Raw genomic sequence first — 21,595 nt, forward strand, 5'->3', positions numbered from 1 at the left:
TGTAAGATTTGGGGAATTGGCTCTAACTCTAAATTGTAAGGTAGGTGTAGGTATGTATGTACATTGTAAATATATATAATAGTATGTGCACAGAGATAACAGGGTGTTCCATTATGAAACCACACCTGGGACACCAGGACCTGTGATGGCATGTGTTTTGAATTTCGTGTAGCTTTCTCTACATACTAATCAAATGCAGCAACTTATCTGGGTAATTAGCTATAGTTCGAATTTGCTTGCATTTTAGTCCATATACTAGAGAGACTTGGCCTAGCATTAATTAAAATTCTGATCTATGTTATAGCAAATTGCCCTAAGCAATTTTGGGTATTGCCCAGTTAACATATAAGTTGCAGGTACCTCTGTTCACTGGGCATTCAGTGAACAGGTACTTACTGAACACCTTTTGATACCATATACTAGGTACTGTTCTAGACTCTGGGGACACAAACATGAACTGTATATTTTAGCTTTTTTTTTTTTTTTTTAAGGAAATACATTATATTATCCATCTATATCCACAAGTAATGATCTGAACTGTGCTTGACTTTAGAGTCGTAAGTGCATTGGTGTCTTTGAGGGCCATACCTCCAAAGTGAACTGCCTCCTGGTTACTCAGACCTCTGGGAAGAATGCTGCCCTTTATACTGGTTCCAGTGATCATACCATTCGCTGCTATAATGTTAAGGTAAGTGGGTCCAGAGAAATCAGAAGTGATGATACTGAAGCACTTTGACTATATTTACTGGGTAGAGTTCAGACACTGAGACAGATGCTTCATTCTGTTCACCTTCTTGCTTTTGAATTGTTTCAGTACACTTGTAACCTTTGGTAGAAATGAGGCTTAAGTCTAAACCATGTTTTCTGTCTCTCTCCACATATCTTTTTATCTTTTGATCTTTCCAACAAATATTCCTTTTCATTTTCATGTCATATGCCAAAATTAGTATTAGGTAGAAAAAGAAATGTTAAAAGAAGTTTTTAAGCTTAAAGACTTAGAAGTAGATCTCTCCTCTGAGAAAGAATTTTCTAAATGAATTATAAGAAATGAGAGAAAATTGCTTTCATTAAAATATACATATATATACACAACTGCATAATATTTAAAATATAAAAATCAGTGAGCATGAAAAATATATATACATATATTCTTAACTTTAAAAGACAAAATTTATAATACCACGTAATGAGGTTTTAAACATATATAGATGGGATATGTGAGATAACAGGAACACAGGAAAGGGAGAGGCTAGAACTATGCTGGTATAAGGTTCTTATATTTTGTTGAGGATAAGTCAATATTAACTTGAACTAGATTGTTAAAATTTAAAGAGGTAATCTCTAGAAGGCTGATTCAAAACTTCAGTGTACATTGGATGGACCTAGAGAGCTTGTTAAAACACATATTACTAGATCCCTTTCCCAGAGTTTCTGATTCAGTAGAGTTGGGATAGAGCCCAAGAATTTACTTTTCAAACATGTGACACTGATGCTGCTGGTCTAGGGGTCACACTCTGAGAACAGCTGCCCTAAAGCAACCACTAAAAGAATAATGCAAAGAAAGATAGCTTAAAAATTTAATAGAGGAGTTAAAGTGGCATACTAAAAAAACTGTTCAATACAAAACAAGGCAGAAATGGGGGAACGGAAATAAAAATGAGACAAATAGCAAATTGGAGTCTAACTCTAACCGTATTTAATAATCATATTAAATGTGAATTAACACTCAAATTGAAAAAGATTGACTAGATAAAGAACAAACATCAAAATCTATGCTGTCTACAAGACACTTTTAAATTCAAAGACACAGGTAGGCTGAAATAAAAGAATGGGGAAAAAATGTACTGTTGCAAATAGTAACGAAAAGAGCTAGAGTAGTATATTATTATCAGGCAAATAGACTTTAAGACAAAGAATACTACTGAGACAAGGGTAGCTTTTTATAACTATACAAGGGTCAATATGGAAGATATTCAAGATTGAAAGATAGAACAGTGATGTATTTTATAAGAGAATAACAGCATCAAAATATGTAAAGAAATATTGATGGGATTACAGGGAGAAATAGACAAATCCACATTAACAGTTCTTTTTTTATTATTTTAGTCACTTAGTATCATTCAACAGCATTCGATCTTGAGTACTTACTATGTAATTGGCCCTGTTCTAGGTAATTCTATCAATAAAACCTAGTTCTGGGAATTCATGGAAATCATTTTATGAACATCAGGCTCAAACTGTGTTTGTATAACCTGTATATGCATCAGAATTATGAAGGAAATTTTTTAAAAAACATATTCCTGGGCCTACTGAGTTAGAATCTCAGGGTTCAGGGGTGGAGCTTGGTGTTTTATGTATTTTGAAAACTTTTTGGGTAATTATAGACCAGCTAACCTGATACTGGTTTAAAGGAGGCATTTGGGAGCTGTTGAAATAGAGAATCAGTTGCAGGAAAGCACATAGTACTTGATTAATGCAATTATCAGATAATACAACTATAATCTTTATTTTCATTTTTAGACAATAAATGCAGCTTTTTCTTTGGCTACTTAATTTAAGAGGCTAAAACCAAGTTCATAGTGCCCTTTGAAGAATTTCCACCTTCCAAGTTAGAAACATCAGTTCAGTTCAGTTCAGTTCAGTCGCTCAGTCGTGTCCGACTCTCCGCGACCCCATGAATCACAGCACACCAGGCCTCCCTGTCCATCACCAACTCCCGGAGTACATTCAAACTCATGTCCACAGAGTCGGTGATGCCATCCAGCCATCTCATTCTCCGTCATCCCCTTCTCCTCCCGCCCCCAACCTTTCCCAGCATCAGAGTCTTTTCCAGTGAGTCAACTTGTCGCATGAGTTAGAAACATAGGTAACATTATTAGAAGTTATATTTGTTTACTATGTTACCTCCAGCTTGAGATTCTTTAGCCACAAATTTCAAAGCAGAAAACAGTCTAAGATACTTTTCTACAAAGTAGAGGATGCAACATTTTCTTCCTCATAAAAAATAATTTCACACTCTGTTTCACAGAGGATAGTTTTCATATTTTATTTGCTTTTAACCTCTACTGATCAGGTATTGTGTGCTTTTATCAGACTCGAGAGTGTGTGGAGCAGTTACAGCTGGAAGACCGGGTTCTCTGCCTCCACAGTAGGTGGCGGATTCTCTATGCAGGACTGGCAAATGGCACTGTGGTCACCTTCAACATAAAGGTTAGTGGTAGGGGAGAGAAGGCTGAACTCCCATGCCACTTAGAAGTGGTGTGTGTAAGGGAAGAAGTCAAAGACAAGGCCATTTTCCTATTTTTGTGTGTGTAAGAGAAAGCAGGAGAATTAGCCACTGCTCAAAAACTTACCTTCTGTTGTAAGTGAAACAGGATGCATTCTGTCTGCTCAGGCCCAAGTGTGCCAGGACCAAAGTGTAACTCTACTAAATTAAACCAAGGCTATTGATTTGGGGCCAAATAATGAGTCATGGGTTAAACTAGTTTGTCTCATTTTAAGAATGACACCATGAAAAGTGAGCTTAAATTCCTTTGAGTATGACAGTGATGTTGTTTAGAACTGATTTAGGGTGTCATGAAAGTAGCCTGTTCTGTAAACTGAACTAAGTCAAGGTTTGCCCTCATGCCCTTGGGCCTCATTCTTTCCTTACCCAAATATAAATCCATTTGTTGAGCAAACCTTTATTGAGCACTGTTATGTGGTAGGTCTCAGGATAAGGCTTAGGAAACTAATACAGGCCAATTCTTGATGGCTCTGTGTGCTTTGTTAATGTAGTTGAACTTATAAGTTTTAAAGCATGAGAGACATGATCCAGTTGGTATTTTAGAAAAAGTCACTTTGGTGTTGAACAGATTGGAAAATACTGATAGTAGTAGAAGCTTGGAGACCATTTAGGAGGCTTTGTTACAGTAGCTGACATGTAGACTAAGGTGAAGAGAATGCATAAAAAATGTAATCAGAGGTAGAAGTGATAGGTTTTATTACTAATTAGTTGTGGCATTCTATCCCAAGACCATCTGGTCATCTTTTAACAGTGTATTAGAAGTTTGCTGTATTGTGCCTAATTATAGTATTATATGCTTAGTTAGTACCTACTGTCTCTCCTTCTACCAGCCATCTGGAACTATGTACAAGAAATACAATAAAATATGCTTTGGTTTCTGCCTTTAAAAAGCTTAGAATCAAGTTAGAAGAAACTAGCCCATTTTTAATCAAATATCAAGTTATTTGGTTCACTTGATATGAATAGATCAGAGAAGACAAAACAGATTTAAAATGTTTTAAAGGCTAAAACTTGATAATTACCCAGTTCTATTTTGTGAGATTAATGTAATCAAAGGTAAATAGAAGTTAGGAGCCAGACTTTTGGGGCAAAATGATGACAAATTCAAATGGGAATGATCTTTATTTTTGTTTTTTTGAAATGGTCTTTAAATGGTTGAAAAGCCCCAGCAAAGATGGATTTTGAGACAGGGATTTGAGAGTTTTTACAGAGGTGTGAATTTTGAATCCTTGTTAGGGCTGAGCCTTTTTTCTGTTTTTCTCACACTCCTGGAATGCAGTGCTTCCTGGGGCTCATCAAAAAGCCAGGGCTGTTGACCTTGGCCTGTCTGCCTTTGGGCCCTGAATGCCTTTCATCCATCTCCCCAGCATTTTAAGATGGCTGAGATTGAGGTTCCCAGCTGCTGCTCTTGCCTAGTGTCTGGGAGTTTTGTCTTATACGTGCACTTAAAATACCTTTTTAGAGTTTTGGGAAAGTAGGAAACTATGAACAAGATTGGTTTGGGAGTAAGGAAAGCAAGTCTAAAATCTGAAGTAAAGGAGTGTTTATCCACAGCCACATTCAGGATGTGACCGTGCTGTGCTGACTGACATAAAGGCTCCTATAGTTTAACTTAATATTATGAGAGAGAAACAAAGAACCAGAGGTCAGAAAAAGGTCAGAATAACAGAAAGGTGGAGAATGAGAAACTGGTTGTCTAAGAAAGTAGTTCTCAAAGAGAATTTTGGAAGCAACCATGACAAATAGAGTCCATACATTTTGGATGACAAAAATCAGACTTCCTGATTTTCTTTGGCATGGAAAATGTATTCAAATATGGAAAAAAGGTTTCTCTTTCATGTCATTGACTTAAGGGAAGTGAGAGAGGACATAGAAAGAGAACCAGATTCTAATTATGATCAGGATAGCATGGGTCAAAGATAGAAATGAGTATAATGTAAGACTGTCCTCATTAGAATGGAGGAAGAAGGTGTCGTGAATACATAGAGTGTTTGGAATGGGAATGGCAGAGGTTGGGGAGTCAGGGATACAGAGTGGATATGAAAACTTACAGATAGGTGTTAGAATTTAGAGTTTGTATCAAGGTAGTGATTTAGATTAGTCGATGCCGAGTTTTTCCAACTAAGTGGTTTTTACTTCATACAATGGTGGCTTATTTTTCAGAACAACAAACGACTTGAAATCTTTGAATGCCATGGTCCTCGGGCTGTCAGCTGTCTTGCCACAGCTCAGGAAGGTGCCCGAAAGTTGCTGGTTGTGGGTTCTTATGACTGTACTATTAGCGTACGTGATGCGCGGAATGGATTGCTCCTTAGAACTCTGGAGGGCCACAGCAAAACCATCCTCTGCATGAAGGCAAGTATAGAATGGGAGTTCATTGTCTGGTGTGAAAGGAAGAGTTCAAATGAAATTTCCCATGTTTTCTAATGCCTTATTTAGAATACAGGAGGCTACAATCCTTTTTCTTAGGCCTGGAATCACCACAGGACATACTGTTTTTTAGCATATTAATTGAGAGACAAATATCTTATTGTAGAATGTAGATATACTCAAATGCTATTCTAGGCTACTTCGTAATCATTCCAAAGAAGCAACAAACCCAATAATATGTTGTCAGTTCATCAGAGTACTTAGTGGCAGCACGTAAATTTCAGTTCAGAAAATTTGTCTGAGAAACTTACTTTATACCTCATTCATGCTCATCTCAATACCAGTGTATATTACAGGTTAAAGGAAACCTCAGAACTCTATACTGAATCTTACTCACCGAATTTTTTTTCTTTAAGGTGGTGAATGACCTTGTGTTCAGTGGCTCCAGTGATCAGTCAGTCCATGCTCACAACATTCATGTAAGCCTTGTTGGTGTATCTTTAATAAAATGGTGGATAAAGCTTGAAGGGATTCCTCAGACCTCTTGCAATTTAAATTAAGCCTCCTTTCTAGTGACAGACTTAATAATAATCCCTGTGCATAGCTCTTGGATACTGTTAAGCACTGTGAAAATCAAAATTCTTCGTGGGGGACAGACTCAAAAGTTTACATCAGGTTTAGTTTGAATGTCTTATTTAAATGTGAGACATGTTGAGCATCTGAGGCTCTGAGAAAGTAGATATGATATATAGTTTAAAATCACACAAATAGAAACAGCCGTGAGAGTCTGCTTGGGTCATAGAGGCCACTTTTGAAGTTCAGTTCCTAGTCTGAACTTCTGAGGTTATTCAGCCTCAGGAACTTTTTGTCTAGATCCAGTTAAATGATAAAAGTGAATATACTTCGAACACTATAAAATACATACACACAGAGCTGTGACCCTTCTCTCTCTGTAACACTGGGTTCTCTCCGTCAGGATACAGTGCATATATTTTATATAAGTAACAAATGCTTGTGAGAATACTTCACCTGTCTAAAATTAGTGCAGCTACATGTGTGTACAAGTAGTCTCATCATTACCTCTTTTAGAATTACAGAATTATAAATCTCAAAAGTCAAGACTCTTGGAAATCAGTTTAGTGACTCTTGTCTCTCTTCTGATGCAGACTGGTGAGCTTGTCCGGATCTATAAAGGTCACAATCATGCAGTGACTGTGGTGAATATCCTAGGGAAAGTGATGGTGACTGCTTGCCTGGATAAATTTGTTCGTGTCTATGAGTTACAGGTAGAATTTAGATTCACTATTTTGTTTGAATGATTTGGAGAGATGATCTGTTTGGATTTGGTGTTTGTTTTTTTTTTAGTATGGAAAGGCTGGGGTGGAACTCAAGAAATCTGTGTTCTTCATAAGTGTTATAGATAATTATGAAGTAGTTTGGTTCTTCGACCGCACTTTCAGAAATACTGCCCTGAGATACCTTGTCAGGTTCACAGGTGTCAAAATTTAATGGTTTCTGGAGGGCAGCTGTAGCTTGTCACATCTGTGTGGTTCTCTGTGTACAATTTCAGGTTTGAGACTTTGACACTACACAGAAATTGGTGGGGATTTTTTTCCCCCAATTACCAGCTCTTCCCTTGAGGAGGAGGACTTATTAAAAAGTTTGCTGTTCGATTGTGCTTCTGTTAATAAGTGACTGGTGCTTCAGCTTGATACCTGAGGTACAGTTTTAAACTTGCAAAAGCCTTCAGGGACTATGCTTATTAAACATAAGGTATAAATAACCTTGATTCTCTTTCTTTCCCCCCCGCCCCCGCCCTGCCTCCACTTAAGTCGCATGATCGCTTGCAGGTTTATGGAGGACACAAGGACATGATTATGTGTATGACCATCCATAAAAGTATGGTGAGTTTAATTTGCCATGCCATATATTTGCCTTTGAATGTGTTTACTAAAAATTCTACAGACTTTTAGTAATGTTACTACTTGGCACTTCCAAAAATGACATCTGTTTTTGATATGCCTCATTATTGAACGTTTTCTATCTCTTGGTATTATAATATTGAGAAGTAACCCAGTAGTACTCTTGAATATTCCATTTTTATTAAGAACTAAAATACTTACAATAAAAAATACAAATACCACCATTAAATAGAAGGTAAATTTAAGGTGTTTCCAAAAAAACAGGTGAGCGGTGTTTTTTTCAGAGACAGAGTTTTTTTATCTGGACAATACATTGGAATAGAGTCAAGACGTTTGGTCATTGTGGCATAGTTATAGCAGACCTAAAAGTAGAAGCTAACTCATGTAACCCTACTAATCCTTGATTTATTTTATTTTTAAATTTTGAGGTTGAACCAGAATGGATATTTTTCTAACTTTAAGCTGTAGAGCCTTTGTCCCAGTGAAATTCAGAAGCCTGATATGTAATGCCCAGCAGAAGTCAGAGCTACACCAGTTAAAGTATAAGCAGTGCCTCTGAGCCCTACCACTTCTGCTCTCAATGACAGTCCCAAGAATGGCTTTCTAAGGAGCATAGCTTCCAAGTATCCAGACTAGAAGATGTATAAGATACTTTCTTCTTATGGTACTCTGGGGCTGGTTTGGGTTTAGGTTTATAGTTTCCTGTTGTAGTGCTACCAGCTTTTGACTCTTATTTTGAGGATGTTCATAGTAGTTTTATTGTGTGTTGTTTGGGTCTGATAATGATAAACATTTTTCTCTAGATTTATACTGGGTGTTACGATGGCAGTATTCAGGCCGTGAGGCTAAATCTGATGCAGAATTACCGCTGCTGGGTAAGTATTGAAACTGTTTTTGTCACCAGACTTAGATGTTGCCCAACCCCAGGCCAATTTATAGATCTTCATTATCATTGGTTTAACATTTTCATATTGAGTCTTCCACCGTAGGACAAATAAGCTTATTTTTTTTAAAGTACATAAAATGCTTCTGTAATTCTATAGTGAAAGTTCAATCTTAAGGTTAGATACAAACTATGTTTAAGTGTCCATTCAGAGGTTATTTCCTTTGTGTTTTTTATTTTGCTTTATTACTGTGTTAATACATGCCTACAAAAGCATCAGTAGTGCAGAAGTGTCTGAAAGAAAAGTGGAAGTGCTTATTTTCATAACCTGCCTACAATATTTTACCCATTCCTCAGGTATTTACATGTATTAGTAATTTGGTTTGTTCATTGGTTTTTGAGAAATAGACAAATAAAAATTTTCCCTCTTGAAGTTCTAAACCTCAGTTCACTAGACTAAATTTCATGGTTTTTATTTTAGAGTGGAGGATGGTGATTAAACCTCAAAACTTTCACACTGTTTCTTATAAACCTTAATTTATTTAATCAGTTCTAATAGTACTGACCAGAGAAAAGTGGCTGGCACTGAATTTTTTTTCCCTAAACCCTAATCCCCTTTTCAGCATTGCTGAAATGGATGTTCACATTTTAAAATTTGAGTTTAGATTTGTGTCTGGCCTAATTACTTTCCAGCTTTTTAGGCATCACTATCTTTGAAATTTAGTGTTCTCAGTGAAGACAAGTAAAATCTAGTAAAACAGTATCCAAAGCATACTTAATGTTTTAATCCAAAACAGTATCCAAAATAAACTTATCTAGAAAAATGAGGAAAATGCCTTCTGGTTTTAAAGCTGAGGGTATGAAATAGTGTTTACAGAGGGAAAATTCAAAATTGCATTACTTTTTAGAAATGAACATATTAGAATAATTTCTTAAAAGCCTGTAAGGGAAAAAAGCCAAAACAAAAGAGTCCTTATGCTTTCTGATTAACAATTGAAATATAGCCACATTTATAATACAGTAAAAAAAAATGATCACAAGAGTGTGATTCAAGTGATAAAAATTGTGAGTAAAGACAGGCTTCCTTGGCAGTTTTCTGCCAGTATTTCCACAAATGTAGTTTTCTTTATCAGACATTTGTGTTTTTAAGTTTACAAGCCAACAGTTCTTAGAATTGTTAAAAATAACTCAAGTATTACAGGAAAGCTGTTTGTCTTTTTAAATAAATGGACTGAGAAACTCTTTTTATGATGGCAAGAAAAAGAATAATTATAGTTTACCACACTCTATGATAACCTGGAGGGGTGGGATGGAGTGGGAGGTGGGGGGGAGGTTCAGGAGGAGTATACCTATGGCTAATTCATATTGATGTATGGCAGAAACCAGCATAATATTGTAAAGCAATTATCCTTCAATTAAAAATAAATTTTTTAAAAAAGAATATAGTTTAAATTGAATTTTATTTAATTTGTCTGTCAGTATTTGCTAACAGCTTCATTATTTAAAGACTTAATGGCAACATTAGTGCTTTGCCTTCTCAAAATTCTGAGCTGTCAAGACTTCCCAGTCTTTTCAAAGTTTCTGAATAAATTCATGATTAATTTGGTTGCCTCTGGCTTTGTTGAATTTTCCAGCCAAGAATAAACAAATAGGGGCTTATTCATAGGATACAATGAGGAATATTCTCATTGCATGTTTCCAGTCCTCTTTATAACTTACCCTTTCAATTCTCTCTCTCCAGTGGCATGGCTGCTCTCTGATATTTGGTGTTGTAGATCATTTAAAACAACATTTGCTGACTGACCATACAAATCCAAACTTTCAAACTCTGAAATGTCGCTGGAAGAACTGTGATGCTTTTTTTACTGCTAAGAAAGGATCCAAACAGGTATATCAGTGGGATTTGAGGTCATCCTGGGGTCATTTGACTGCTCAGAGCAGGGTTCAGTAAACCGTTTTTGCCTTATTAGAATGTTCAGACTTGCAGTAAACAGGGAGAGTGTAAGGATTTTTCTTTTTATTATTAATATTATTCACAGATTTGAGAGATAGCTTAATGAGGTTTCAAGTGAAGAATTAGGTAGTTTTTGAGAAAGTGCCTAGAGAGAATGTTTTCACTTGTTCCAATCCAGTAACTGAACCTAGAGGTTTGTTACAGCATTCTTGTGTTAATAACTCAAGTGCACAGTTCCATGTGAATTAAGAGTGATGGGTCCTAACTGCCTTTCATGGATCTCAGATTAGACTTGGGAAGCTCTCCGTGGCTTTGACTTTCTTTTGACCTTCTACCAACCTCTCTCTCATGGGTCCTTTTCCCTTTATTTCCAGGATGCTGCAGGACACATTGAACACCATGCTGAGGATGACAGCAAAATTGATTCATGAAGTTTTTTGCCTCCCATGTTGGGAAGTCTTTAGTTGAACTAATCTCACATCGGCCCCTTACACAGGCCAATGTCCTCCTTTCCCCGGTGAATCAGGGAAGGAGAAAGTGGTTACTAGCCAGGCTTACTACTAGCATAAGTCTGGGCAGCTCTATGGGATGACAGGTTACACTTCTAAGTTTTTGCTGGAGGTTTGTCAGATTTAAACAGATTTTTAAGGAACCATACTCTTCTGGGACAGCATGGCATATAGTAATTTATGCTACTGGTGTTCTCCAGATGTTTATTAAAGACACAAATCTTAATTGGTTACCCAGTTTGACCCTAATCACACATGTATTTTATTGATTTCAGTTTGTGATTTTTAGTTTCTGTTCTTATGATGGTTTAAACCAATAGTCACGCGTTTAAGTACAAATTTGTTCAAATGTTAGGTTTTTAGGATCAGTCTTAATTTCTCCTTAATTACTGCAATCAGTTAATTCTAAACACTGGGTATTTTAATTGGAAGCAACTATTTTCCTTTCTTAACAATTATGTACAATGTGTTTCAATATTCTCTTCTTAGATGGACAGAGCTGGCTTTAAATGCTAAAGGGATACACAGTAGATTTTTAACAGCCGAAGTATATTTTAACAGCTGATTATATTTTAGGAGCTCAGGCAACAGATCACATAATGACAAGTCCTTGCAGACAGTAATTCCTATTGAACCTCCGCAGATTTTGATAAAGTCCTCGGTTCAAGGACTGTGCATTGGCACAGACCTACCATCTACTTGGAGATCTCACTGTTAGACCTGGGTACTCCCTGCAGGTATTGGCCGGCTGTTCGAACTGGAGGTGTAGCCTTTGTCTTTCCAGGTTCTGACTCTCCAGGCGGGCAGTGGGTTTGAAACCTTTGAGTTTGCTTCATTGCCAAGCCCTCTCCCATTCTCTGGTTGTGTCTAGACTGACAGCAGCCATCATATAGTTCCTCTGAGCTCATGAGGTACTTTTCACCCACCCACAGTACACAAATGGGGGGATCAGGATAAAGCATCTGATTAGTTTTTAAGGCCTCAGGCAGACTTCTTAAAGACCAGTGTATTGCCTTCACCTCCCCCACTAAGCTGAGAAGGAAGGGTGGGTGGGTTGAAGGGAAAAGACCCTCCCTGTCCTTCAAGAGCAGCGAAATGAACAAAGCCTTCTTGACACTGCTTTGTTTTTTGAATTCTCTCTGTACTCTTAAGCGAAGCCATAGAGGTGTTAGTTTCTAGCCTTTTGTTTCTGTGATCGTCAAAACTCTGAAAGATTCCACAGAGAGAGGGAGGAGAGGAGAGAAGAGCCGAGTGCCACATACCAAGCTCCGGATGTGATGATCACTCGTTGCTAGAGGAGAGCAGCCGGGTTTATCTCCACCCACCTTAGTGTACACACTTCCCCCATGTCTTCACTCAGGCTCTGGGGCAGGGCAACTTCACCTGGGGTTCCTGGATAGGTTTCCTGAGGGTATCCAAAACCCCTGGAATTGAGTGTAAGACTGAGTGGCTGTTCTTTTTTTCCAGGAAAGCCTTTGGTAGTTCTTACTGGATCAAAAAAAAAACAAAAATTAATTAAGAACTAATCTGGGAGATACATCTAGATAATGAATGGCCCCATGAATTATTTACTTCTGTCCTTATGAATGGCAGGACTCTTGTGTTGACCACATTACTGAGATTTGCATGATATTTGAGAGAGCAGAGAAGATCTTGTTGCATAAAGTTTATGTGTGCTGTTTCTGAGAAGAAGCATTCCCATCTCTTATCCCATTTCCTATACACGTGACCAGAGAAGCCAAGCTGTTCTGTGGCTTTGGGAATGGTGATTCCTAGGAAAGTACATTTGGATTTATTTCTAAACCTGGCATTTTCCTTTGGACTGTAGCGAATCCACATTCCCACATTGGCTGAGCAGTATGCTGAGAAAGTCTTGCATGCTCTGTTACATAGGTGCCCTTCTGTTCTGCCTGAGGACATGTCTGAAAAGATGAGAGTGGTGGAGCCTTTGTACAGCAGGAAGGAGATATGTGAGGTGTTGGGCAGTCGTGGGGAACTGTTGTAGGTATGAACAGATTGATAGAATCAGTAAAAACTGATTTGAGCTTAACTTTGACAGAATCATGCACAGTCTATCTGCCTTCATGTGTGTAGTTATGCATGTTTCTTGTACGTATGTATGCGTGTGGGCACCTATACTTAATAATACTTCTCCCCATTTCACAGGAATTTTCTTTGAAGCCGTAGCAATAATGTCTTTATTTCAAGAATGTGTAAAACTCACTTAACACCAGGTTAGTGTGTTTTGCCCTAAATGCCCTGTTGTAGTCATCTGTTTAGAAATAAAGGCACCATAAGCATCTTGGCTGCTTATGGTTGTGTGTTATTACTTTTAAGTGTCTTCAGTTATGAGAAGTCTTTAAGTCTTCTATAATGTCTTGGCTGATTCTGGCCTTCTCTTCCCTCTCAGATTAGAGCAGTGGTTCAGGGATTTGTGTTGGCTGTGATATTTCATACTTAGTGGAGGAAGGAAATTGTTACATGATGTGACAAAAATTTCTTCTAAGGAATCGAATGTTGCTTTTAATTATTTGTGTTTACTTCTGACAACAGAAGTCAAGAAAACCATAGCATAAATCCTTTTGTGTGTATATGCTAGTGTTTTAATGGCAGTTTGTTCTGATGAAATATCAGTGACTTCAAGTTTTATCATGAAGTTTTTAATCAGGTTCAAAATTTTGGCATGCTACTCTACTCAGTATAAAGCAGTTAAACACAATGCAAACAAAGGGTTATCTTGACCTGATGTTACTTGAATTTGAGAGAATGTCATTATTACTACACTCCTGCTTTCGTGGAGAATTTTTTTTTCTGCCTCAGAAGTTGAGTGTTTAGCTCCTGACCTACCTATAATTTGTAGGCAACATTATTGCTATTTAAGTGATTATTTGCCTAACAAAGGGTTTTTTGTTTTTCTCTTTTTGGTAGATTATACAGTGGACAACTTTAGTGACTAGGAATGTGGATGATTTGGTGGGAGTGGGTGTACAACACTTAGCGGAATGGTAATGGTATATTTTATGGAAGAGTTCCATTTGAGGGGAAATCAAACTATATTGTGAAGTGGGATTTAAATAGCACGTCCCCTCTGGTTTGCAGTTTATATACGCGACTTATAAATTTTGTACCTAAAGGAGAGCTCCTAAAAACTGTTAAGGCCATGCCTGCCACATTGTTACAACAGTGATTTTATCCCAGCTGCAAATCATCAGGATCTTGAGGGTTTCAGAGATGCTGTCTGATGGTCAGAAACAAGCTGTGGTGTAGGTGGTTTGGGTTATACTGAGTTCCATCAGTGGATGTGAAATCTTGATTAAACCAAACCTACTACTAATCAGACAGTAACCGCTGACCTCACTTCAACCCCTAACTATGTGGCCTTGCTAGGTCTCATGGTGACTAACATTTCCCAGATTTCCTCTGAATTCACAGTAGTAGCCCAGTTGAATTGGGGGAGAAGGAAGCAAGGAGGAAAGGCTGTTGAGGATCTTTTCTCCTGCTTCAGAGAAGTACATGCCCTCAAGCTGCGCCAGTGCCCTTGGTGTCTTGATTTTTTTTTTAATTGAATATTGGTTAGAAGACTGAAATCAGATGACATTTGACAGCAAAATGTTTATAAGCAAATAGCTTAGCCTTCTTACATTTTGGTATAAAGCTGTGAACTTCCTAACTTTGTAAAGCAACATATAAAGCAAATATAAGAGGAAAATAAAGTACTTTTACTAATTGTTTATTTTTGTTACCTTATCTACACATATTCACGGCCAATCCTTTTCCATGTTGATATAGAGGTCAAGAAGGAAACTGGGTGGAAAATGCAAGATGGTTATAGATCATGGTCCAGATAAGCACGGCAAACACCTTCATCTAAGCATTTGTCCAAGGTCATACAGTAGGTCAGTGTTAGTAGAGGAGCTCTGCGTCATTACAGTCTGCTAACTTGCCCCTCCAGTTAATAGGTGACCCATTTTGTCTTGATCTAGACACCAACATCTATTCCCCTTCCTTTCCTGGTGTATCTTGGAAAGTATTTGAGTGATTCCTGTGCTCAGGAAATAGCAAAAAAGCATGATTAAAGTGGGGTTTGGGATTTGTGTTTGTGTGTGTGTGTATTTTCCATTGCTGTATTCTGAAACTAGAGCTCTATACATGATGGGTGAGATTGGAGCTACTCAGTCTTGCTGTAGCTCTCAATGTGACGAAACAAAACACAATCAAACCAGCAAAACATATGCCTTTATTTAGATGAACTTTTTTCAGAATGCAACCTAACTTATGAGTCACATAACCCAAAGTGTCTAAACCTCTTTTCACTGAACTATTTACTCCAGAGCAGTCCCGTCCTGAAACAATCAGGCAGAACCAAGTGCTCATTAGGTTGCTGTCCTATGGGTGGGAGAACATAAAGATGGTTGGGGGGACGCGGGGTGGGGGCATCTAGCACCAGGAAGTACTGAGTGCCATTGGCAAATGCTTCTGCATACAGCTGCGAGCGTCTAAGGAGAGTACTTGTCTTCAGAGCTGAGGCCATCAGACTCCAAGCAAAGCTCTCACTGGCCTGTGGCTAGCCGAAGCAGACAGAGGCACCTGGCTCCATGTGGCACAGGGACGACACAGCTCTCCCTTCCCCATTCCTTAACTGAAGGGTCAGGCTGGGCCTGACAAATGGACAGATGCCCTAAGGCTTGGAGGGACGTGAGTAGAGGAGGAACTAGGCTGATGAGGTGCCTGGAGGCTTCCTGGGGGTGCAGCAACTGTGTCCTTTGAGGTAAGTGATTTTAGCTCTGTTGGGTGAAATTGAAATCCTGAGTGATCCTCCATGCCTTGGATGCAGCCAGCTTGATTCAGGCATACATGGTGAGCTGCAGCCACTGCAAGAGGAAGTCCCAAGATCAGAATGCACATGAGACAAGAGAGCCAAGCCCTAGAGATCTAACGGGTAGAAGAAAAGGCCAGTCCCAGCATGCCAGACACTGGGAAGATTTCCTGAGAAGCATCCTTCCCATAGATCTCCCCTAGAAAGTACAGATTTTTCAGCATAAAGCCATAACTCAGGCATCCTTAGAGCCTTCCCCCAACACGCGTTCCCCATGACCACATCCCGCTGAGCTCTGAGCTTCCTTTTATGTTCCCATCCTTTATGCTTCCCATCCCATCCCATCCCAAGTGCAGGGGGTAGTATACTGTTTCTGTTAGGCTTTACCTCAAGAACGTTGAGTTTGATGATACCGTCCCCATCCTTGTCAAATGCATTGAAAGCTCCTGCTCGGAAGAATGCACAGACCAGAGACCAGTTACAGGTGCTCCCCACCACCCCCAACCACTCCACCTTTTCTTAAGAGGACTATGTGCCTGGTGCTGCCCTTCAGCACCAAAATAGGCCAAAGTATCACCAGTAACTGCCCCCTTGCCATCCCATTCTGAGCCTAAAGAGGGCCTTCACCTTTGTTCAGCTTGAACAGTAGATGGGGATTTGTCCAGGGTCATATAGTAAGGTCAGTTAGTGGGGATTCCCTCCACCAGGAGAGGGAGCAGGAAGGGCACAAAAGAGCAGAAGGGTAGCTGTCTCCTTACTGAACATGCCCTCCAGCCTGACAAAGCAGCAGATGAAACTGTCGAAGTCAATGTTCATGTACTTGTCTGCATAGCGCATGGTAATGATATCGTAGAGCTGGTTGTTGAGGTGGAAGCCTGTGGGGGAGAGGAGGAGATAGGGGTGAGTCCTCAGGTCTGCTTGCTTTCTCCTTAGAACCTCCTGGTCATGCTACAGCCTAAGAGAGGAGAACAAGAAGCCTTTTCTCACTCCTTCCTCTGGTAGGGCCCCAGTGGCCCAGTCCTCCCCTCTCATCCCTGCTCCTACCACCTCCCACCCGCATCCTGGCCACCCCATTTCTTCCCCATACCTGCATCATTGACTGCATTGCGCATCTCATAGCTGTTGATGGTGCCGGATTGGTCTGTGTCATAGTGTTTGAAAATTTTCTGGCAATAGAAAATTTGAGGACAGAGGTCACACACTCAACCTCTGAATTAGTCCCTTCCTTACTCCCACCCTCATTCTCTCCTCCCACCTGCCACGTCTTAATCTTCTTCCAGAGGTGATGAAACTCTTGCAGGTTCAGTCTCCCAGAGCCATCTGTCTGGAGGAAGGAGGTCAGGGCTATAGGGCACACAGCAAAACCCTCCTGGCTTGGGAGCAGACCTGGGTGGCTGTGCAGGGAGGTCCTCTATAGAAGGGCTTTGCCCAGGATAGCCACCCTTGCCCTAACCTAGTGTTTAACACCCACTTCCATGCTTCCCTAGTCAGAATCAGTGCCTGCTCTAGAACCCAGGGAACCTTTCTCTAAAGACCACTCTTGGGGTAGGGCCTCAGGCTCCCAGGCCTGAGGTTGAGAGCAGGGGCCAGTGTTCTCCCAACTGTGCTTCCTCCAACAGCTCCTTAAAGACCAGCAGCCAGGAAGTTTAGCACAGGGCCTCCTAAAATCTTTCCTTGAGCATGAATTTGGGCCCCTCTGCTTGATTGGGCCCCCCTCATTGTTGCCCTAGCCCCAGGAGACTCCACAGGGGCTGCCGACAGGGCTGGGAAACAGTGGCAGGAAGGATACGTCCATGAGAGCGATCATGCTACGGCAGGACTCCAGCGTGAAGCCTTGTGTCTTCAGGTCCTTATCTGAGAGGTATGAAGAAGAGTGAGGAGCTGCCTTCAGATAGCTGGACACACACTACCCCCACTGCCCACCGGCCCTTGCAGAATTAAGCTGCTCACGTTTGTTCACAACTCTGTTAAGGACGTTCTTGAGCTCATCTGCACAGATCTCCATGTCCTGAGGAGGAAAGGGGAAGAGAGTCATGGTTCAAGAGTGCAACAGCTGATGGAGCATAGGCTTTGCGAATCAAATCCCGGCTGTCCATGCTTGTGTAGACAGGGCTGTTCTGTCATGGGGAAGCTGGGGCTTTTCTGAGGAAGACACTGTACCTTCAGCTGTCTAGAAAGCAGTGGGCAGCTTAGAGCCACCCAGAGGGTGTATCGGTCTAGAACTCAAAGGACTTCACTTGTGGATTTCTGTGCTACGCTCATATACCCCGTTTCCACCAAAAACCAAAATGACCTCCACTGAACAATAATGAAATAACTGGCAAACTGAGCAGTTCATCAAGGAGAGGAGTGTCCGAGTGAGTCAGAGTTGGAGGTACTCACATCGCCTGCTATCTGCCTGAAAATATTCCGGAATTGCTGCTGTTCCTCACTTTCCTGGTCAGTGTTGCCGGGCTCTGGCTATGGAGGCACAAAGGAAAACTGGTTGGCGGGGACCAGGGAGATGGACAAACCTGAGAGGAAAGTTCCTTCTGGTCTGAAGGAGCCAGTATGACTAAACCAGCCATAGGTGGCAGCAGGAGCTGGGTACAGAGTCAATGCTCTTCTTGGTTGAACCTACTGATGTGGAGTGAGAATCATCTAGGCCCCAACGACCCTTCACCCTGTACCTCCCCAGCCTAGCCAGAGGAGGTATATCAGCTGTGCAGACACGAGACAGACCCCTTGGTCCTCTTCCCCCATCCCCACCAGCTAGAGCCCTCTCCTCTTTTTACAGCCTGACTATCCCAACCAAACCAGCCCCACCCAGCAGGACGAAGCAGACCAGACCAATCTGATACCTCCAGCCGTTTCTGCCATCAAGGCCAAATCCTCAGAGGACCCTCCTGCCTTCCCCACGCCGTTGCATGGGCACCACAGGACAGAGATGTCCCTGGGTTTATCTGGCATCTTGCCTGTTAGTCTCGCCTCCTATATACTTCATATGACCCCCTGCCCTCACTCCAACCTAACGCTGTCCCCTGAGCTCTGGAGGACTCCACTTCTGGTGTCACCCCCCTTCCTACTACTGTTATCTTCCCTGTTGTTAATGACACCAGGAAATGAGCTGTTCTGTCTCAAGCTGTGTCTGTCACAGGCTTTTCATCCCTCTCTCTTCTCTCATCATCCTGGCTGGATGGGCTCCAGCAGGGAAGCTCAACCTGTCCTTCCCAGGACCAGCTTGGTGTGGCAGCCAATCCCAAGACATTCATCCAGGCAGCACCCCAAATTTTAGGAGAATTTGGTGAGGGAAAATGTCAGTGAGACAAACCTAAACGTCTAGATGTTAAAGGGACACCCCACCTCTATGGCTCCTCCAACCCCCATGCACTCCAAGAGCACAGGCCTCGGTTGTGTGCAGGCCACCCAACTCATGCACGTGCTCGGAAACCTGTGGAGACTTCGCCTGTTTATCAGGGCTTGTGTGGTCTTTGCCCTCTGTGTCCTGGTCCACACCCAGCTCCTTGTTGCTGTTCGCTCTGTCCGAAACAAAGATGATGGGCTGGAGAGAAGAGGGGCGTGGGGAGCAGGCAGGGAGGAAACGAGGATTACTGGCTGAGTGGGCATATGAAGCAACCTCTCTCCTGGAGCAGCTTTGTCCAGTGAGGAGGGAAAGAGCAGAGCTGGGACTTCTAGAACCTCTGTTCAAGCTCCATCTCTGCCACTAACAAGCTGTGTGACTTGAGGAAAGAAGCTCGGTCTCTCTGGACCTAAGTTTCTTATCTCCTTGTAGAGTTATGAGGATTAAACATGGTAGTTAGTACATGTGAAAATGCTAAGAATCCTAAAAGCAGCATCCTACAGTGCAGTGATTTTCAAGTATTTTGTAGATATTTTTTTCAAGTGGAAACCGTGTTCAAATTAAATTTCCCCAGAAGCTCTAAAAACAGAGCTTCTCTGCTTAATGAAGAGGGCAGAGCTCTTTTCCCTTGGCACCCCCACATCACCATGGCAGCTACTGAGGCTTCTCCAAGGAACCTCTAGGACTTGGCAGAGGACACATTGAGAAAAGAACTGACTATCTACATGGTCACTGACTGGGGTCAGAATACTTGACTGGAGTCCCAGCCATGGCCCTCACGTATGAAAAACATCCTCTGGCCTCAGTTTACTCATCCATTAATGAGGATGATAAAAACTGCTTTGCCCTTTTCATAGGGCTCTTGTGGGGATCACACAAGATACTGAATGTATAACCGTACTGTAAAAAATCATTTAAGATGATGCCCAAATATAAGGGGTATTTGTCAGACATGCTCATGCAAGTGAGCAGAATGTGAAAGGGTGGGAGCGGCTGCCATGCTGTGGTGGCACTGGTTGGGGTATACCTCCCATAGAGAAAGCCAGAGGAGGAAGGCAAGGCTCCTATCAGCAGTGCGAGAACAGGGGACAATCAAAGTCTCTCAGTGCGTAAGAGTTCCTGAGCACTCTTGAGTTCCTGTTTGCCTTTCCATACTGTTCCTCTACGGCAGCATGAATGGACAGACCCATGGACAGAGCTTCCCCAGCTTTGGCTCCCAGCAGGCCCTGAATACCTTGGCTTGCTCTGCTTTCCAAGCAAGGGGTCTTGTTCAAGTAACTGATACCTGTAGGGAATCTCAGAGCAAGTATGGCTAGCAGCCTGAGGGGGGAAGTGTGGCCATGGGGCACCCCTACCAGGCACACAACTTGGGGCCCAAGCGTGGGTCTAGGCCACACAGGCCATGGAGTGTAAAGGTCCGGCACCAGAGAGCTGAGGGCAAGAAACACGAGTTCAGAGCAAATATGGTTTCCAGTTCAAGTTTCCCCACTCATTAGTTGTGTGTCCTCAGACAAGGACTTCTGAATCTTTATCCTCATCTATAAAAGAGGGATCCTGACAGCACCTACCTTGTAGACACTGTTGTAACTGAACGCAATGTATATTTTATCCCAGCGCAGGGCCTTAATATGCAGCTGGTGCTTGGTGAATGTCAGCTCTGGTCTGCACTAGCACCAGTGCTTGGAGGACCCCTATGATGGATCCTTCCAGACGCTGTCATGAACACTAACACCGAACCTTGTCTGATGGCCTATGGCTATTGCTCCATTGATGTGAGGATGCCCAAAGGTCAGTCATTTCTGGATGGCACTCTGGGTGGTCAAACCAAAGTTGTAAAAGGGGTAACATTATTGTAGGCATTACTGCCCTGGAGACCATGGGTGAAAGGAGCAAGGATGGGGTTGATTGTAGTCTCAAGTTCCAAAATTACACATAAAAACTTTCCTCTGAGGCCCCTGAGATGCTCTTAGCATGCATGGTTAGCTTTAGTGATGATGTCCCTGCAGCAGAGTGGTCTTAACCAGGACACCCAGGAGGGCAAGCTCCCCAGGTGGCTCTCCTTATCTTTCCACCTGAAACCAGTCAAGTTGAGCAGCTCCTCTGGGACCATGCACATGAAGCTTCTCTTCCCCTCTCCCCTTTCCTGTCTGGACACGCACAGCAAGCAGGGCCCATGACTTTGAGGGGCTTAAGTTCAGAGAGAGAGGTCACTATCTAGGAGGGAGTTGGCAACTTGCCTTACCTGGAATGAGAGCCCTGGCAGTGACAGCCCCTCTGGGTGTCCTCTGCCACCCCCTTCCCCAGAAGGCTAAGGAAAAAGGAGTGGGAAGTACGCAGGGAAAACAGGAGGAAGAAGGATCTGTCCTGTCTGCAGAGCAGGCACTGGTGTCAGAAGATAAGCCCCCCCGCCTCCACCATGGAAATCCTCACACAACTCTATCACCACTCCCTGAGGACCAGGGCCCGTTGCCATTCCTGCAAGAATCAAGTCTGAGGGTAGCTTCATCACACCCAC

General features: G+C 41.7%; 2 protein-coding genes across 5 annotated transcripts in view; one reads left to right on the top strand and one right to left on the bottom strand.

The window, feature by feature from the left end:
- The window catches only part of ZNF106 (zinc finger protein 106), a 56,586-nt gene extending 41,936 nt beyond the window's left edge, over positions 1-14,650 (top strand). For all 3 annotated transcript variants that reach the window (XM_055435862.2, XM_088839757.1, XM_088839758.1), the window contains 9 exons: positions 554-688; positions 3,094-3,210; positions 5,450-5,641; positions 6,073-6,135; positions 6,823-6,942; positions 7,489-7,560; positions 8,382-8,453; positions 10,203-10,349; positions 10,790-14,650. In XM_055435862.2, coding sequence (XP_055291837.2) covers positions 554-688; positions 3,094-3,210; positions 5,450-5,641; positions 6,073-6,135; positions 6,823-6,942; positions 7,489-7,560; positions 8,382-8,453; positions 10,203-10,349; positions 10,790-10,846 — 975 coding nt within the window. In that variant the 3' untranslated portion in view covers positions 10,847-14,650. The remainder of the gene's footprint in view (positions 1-553; positions 689-3,093; positions 3,211-5,449; positions 5,642-6,072; positions 6,136-6,822; positions 6,943-7,488; positions 7,561-8,381; positions 8,454-10,202; positions 10,350-10,789) is intronic.
- Positions 14,651-15,141: 491 nt separating this feature from the next.
- The window catches only part of CAPN3 (calpain 3), a 51,216-nt gene continuing 44,762 nt past the window's right edge, over positions 15,142-21,595 (bottom strand). The window contains exons 16-24 of one of the 2 annotated variants that reach the window (XM_055435875.2): positions 19,171-19,281; positions 18,123-18,200; positions 17,691-17,748; positions 17,530-17,594; positions 16,996-17,064; positions 16,828-16,906; positions 16,499-16,615; positions 16,128-16,186; positions 15,142-15,795 (exon numbers count right to left, since the gene is read on the bottom strand). In XM_055435875.2, coding sequence (XP_055291850.2) covers positions 15,769-15,795; positions 16,128-16,186; positions 16,499-16,615; positions 16,828-16,906; positions 16,996-17,064; positions 17,530-17,594; positions 17,691-17,748; positions 18,123-18,200; positions 19,171-19,281 — 663 coding nt within the window. In that variant the 3' untranslated portion in view covers positions 15,142-15,768. The remainder of the gene's footprint in view (positions 15,796-16,127; positions 16,187-16,498; positions 16,616-16,827; positions 16,907-16,995; positions 17,065-17,529; positions 17,595-17,690; positions 17,749-18,122; positions 18,201-19,170; positions 19,282-21,595) is intronic. The other variant, XM_088839775.1, reaches the window with a different exon arrangement.

This window comes from Moschus berezovskii, chromosome 9, assembly GCF_049115385.1.
Source record: "Moschus berezovskii isolate FMDL1 chromosome 9, NW_MosBer_1.0, whole genome shotgun sequence".
NCBI lineage: Eukaryota > Metazoa > Chordata > Mammalia > Artiodactyla > Moschidae > Moschus > Moschus berezovskii.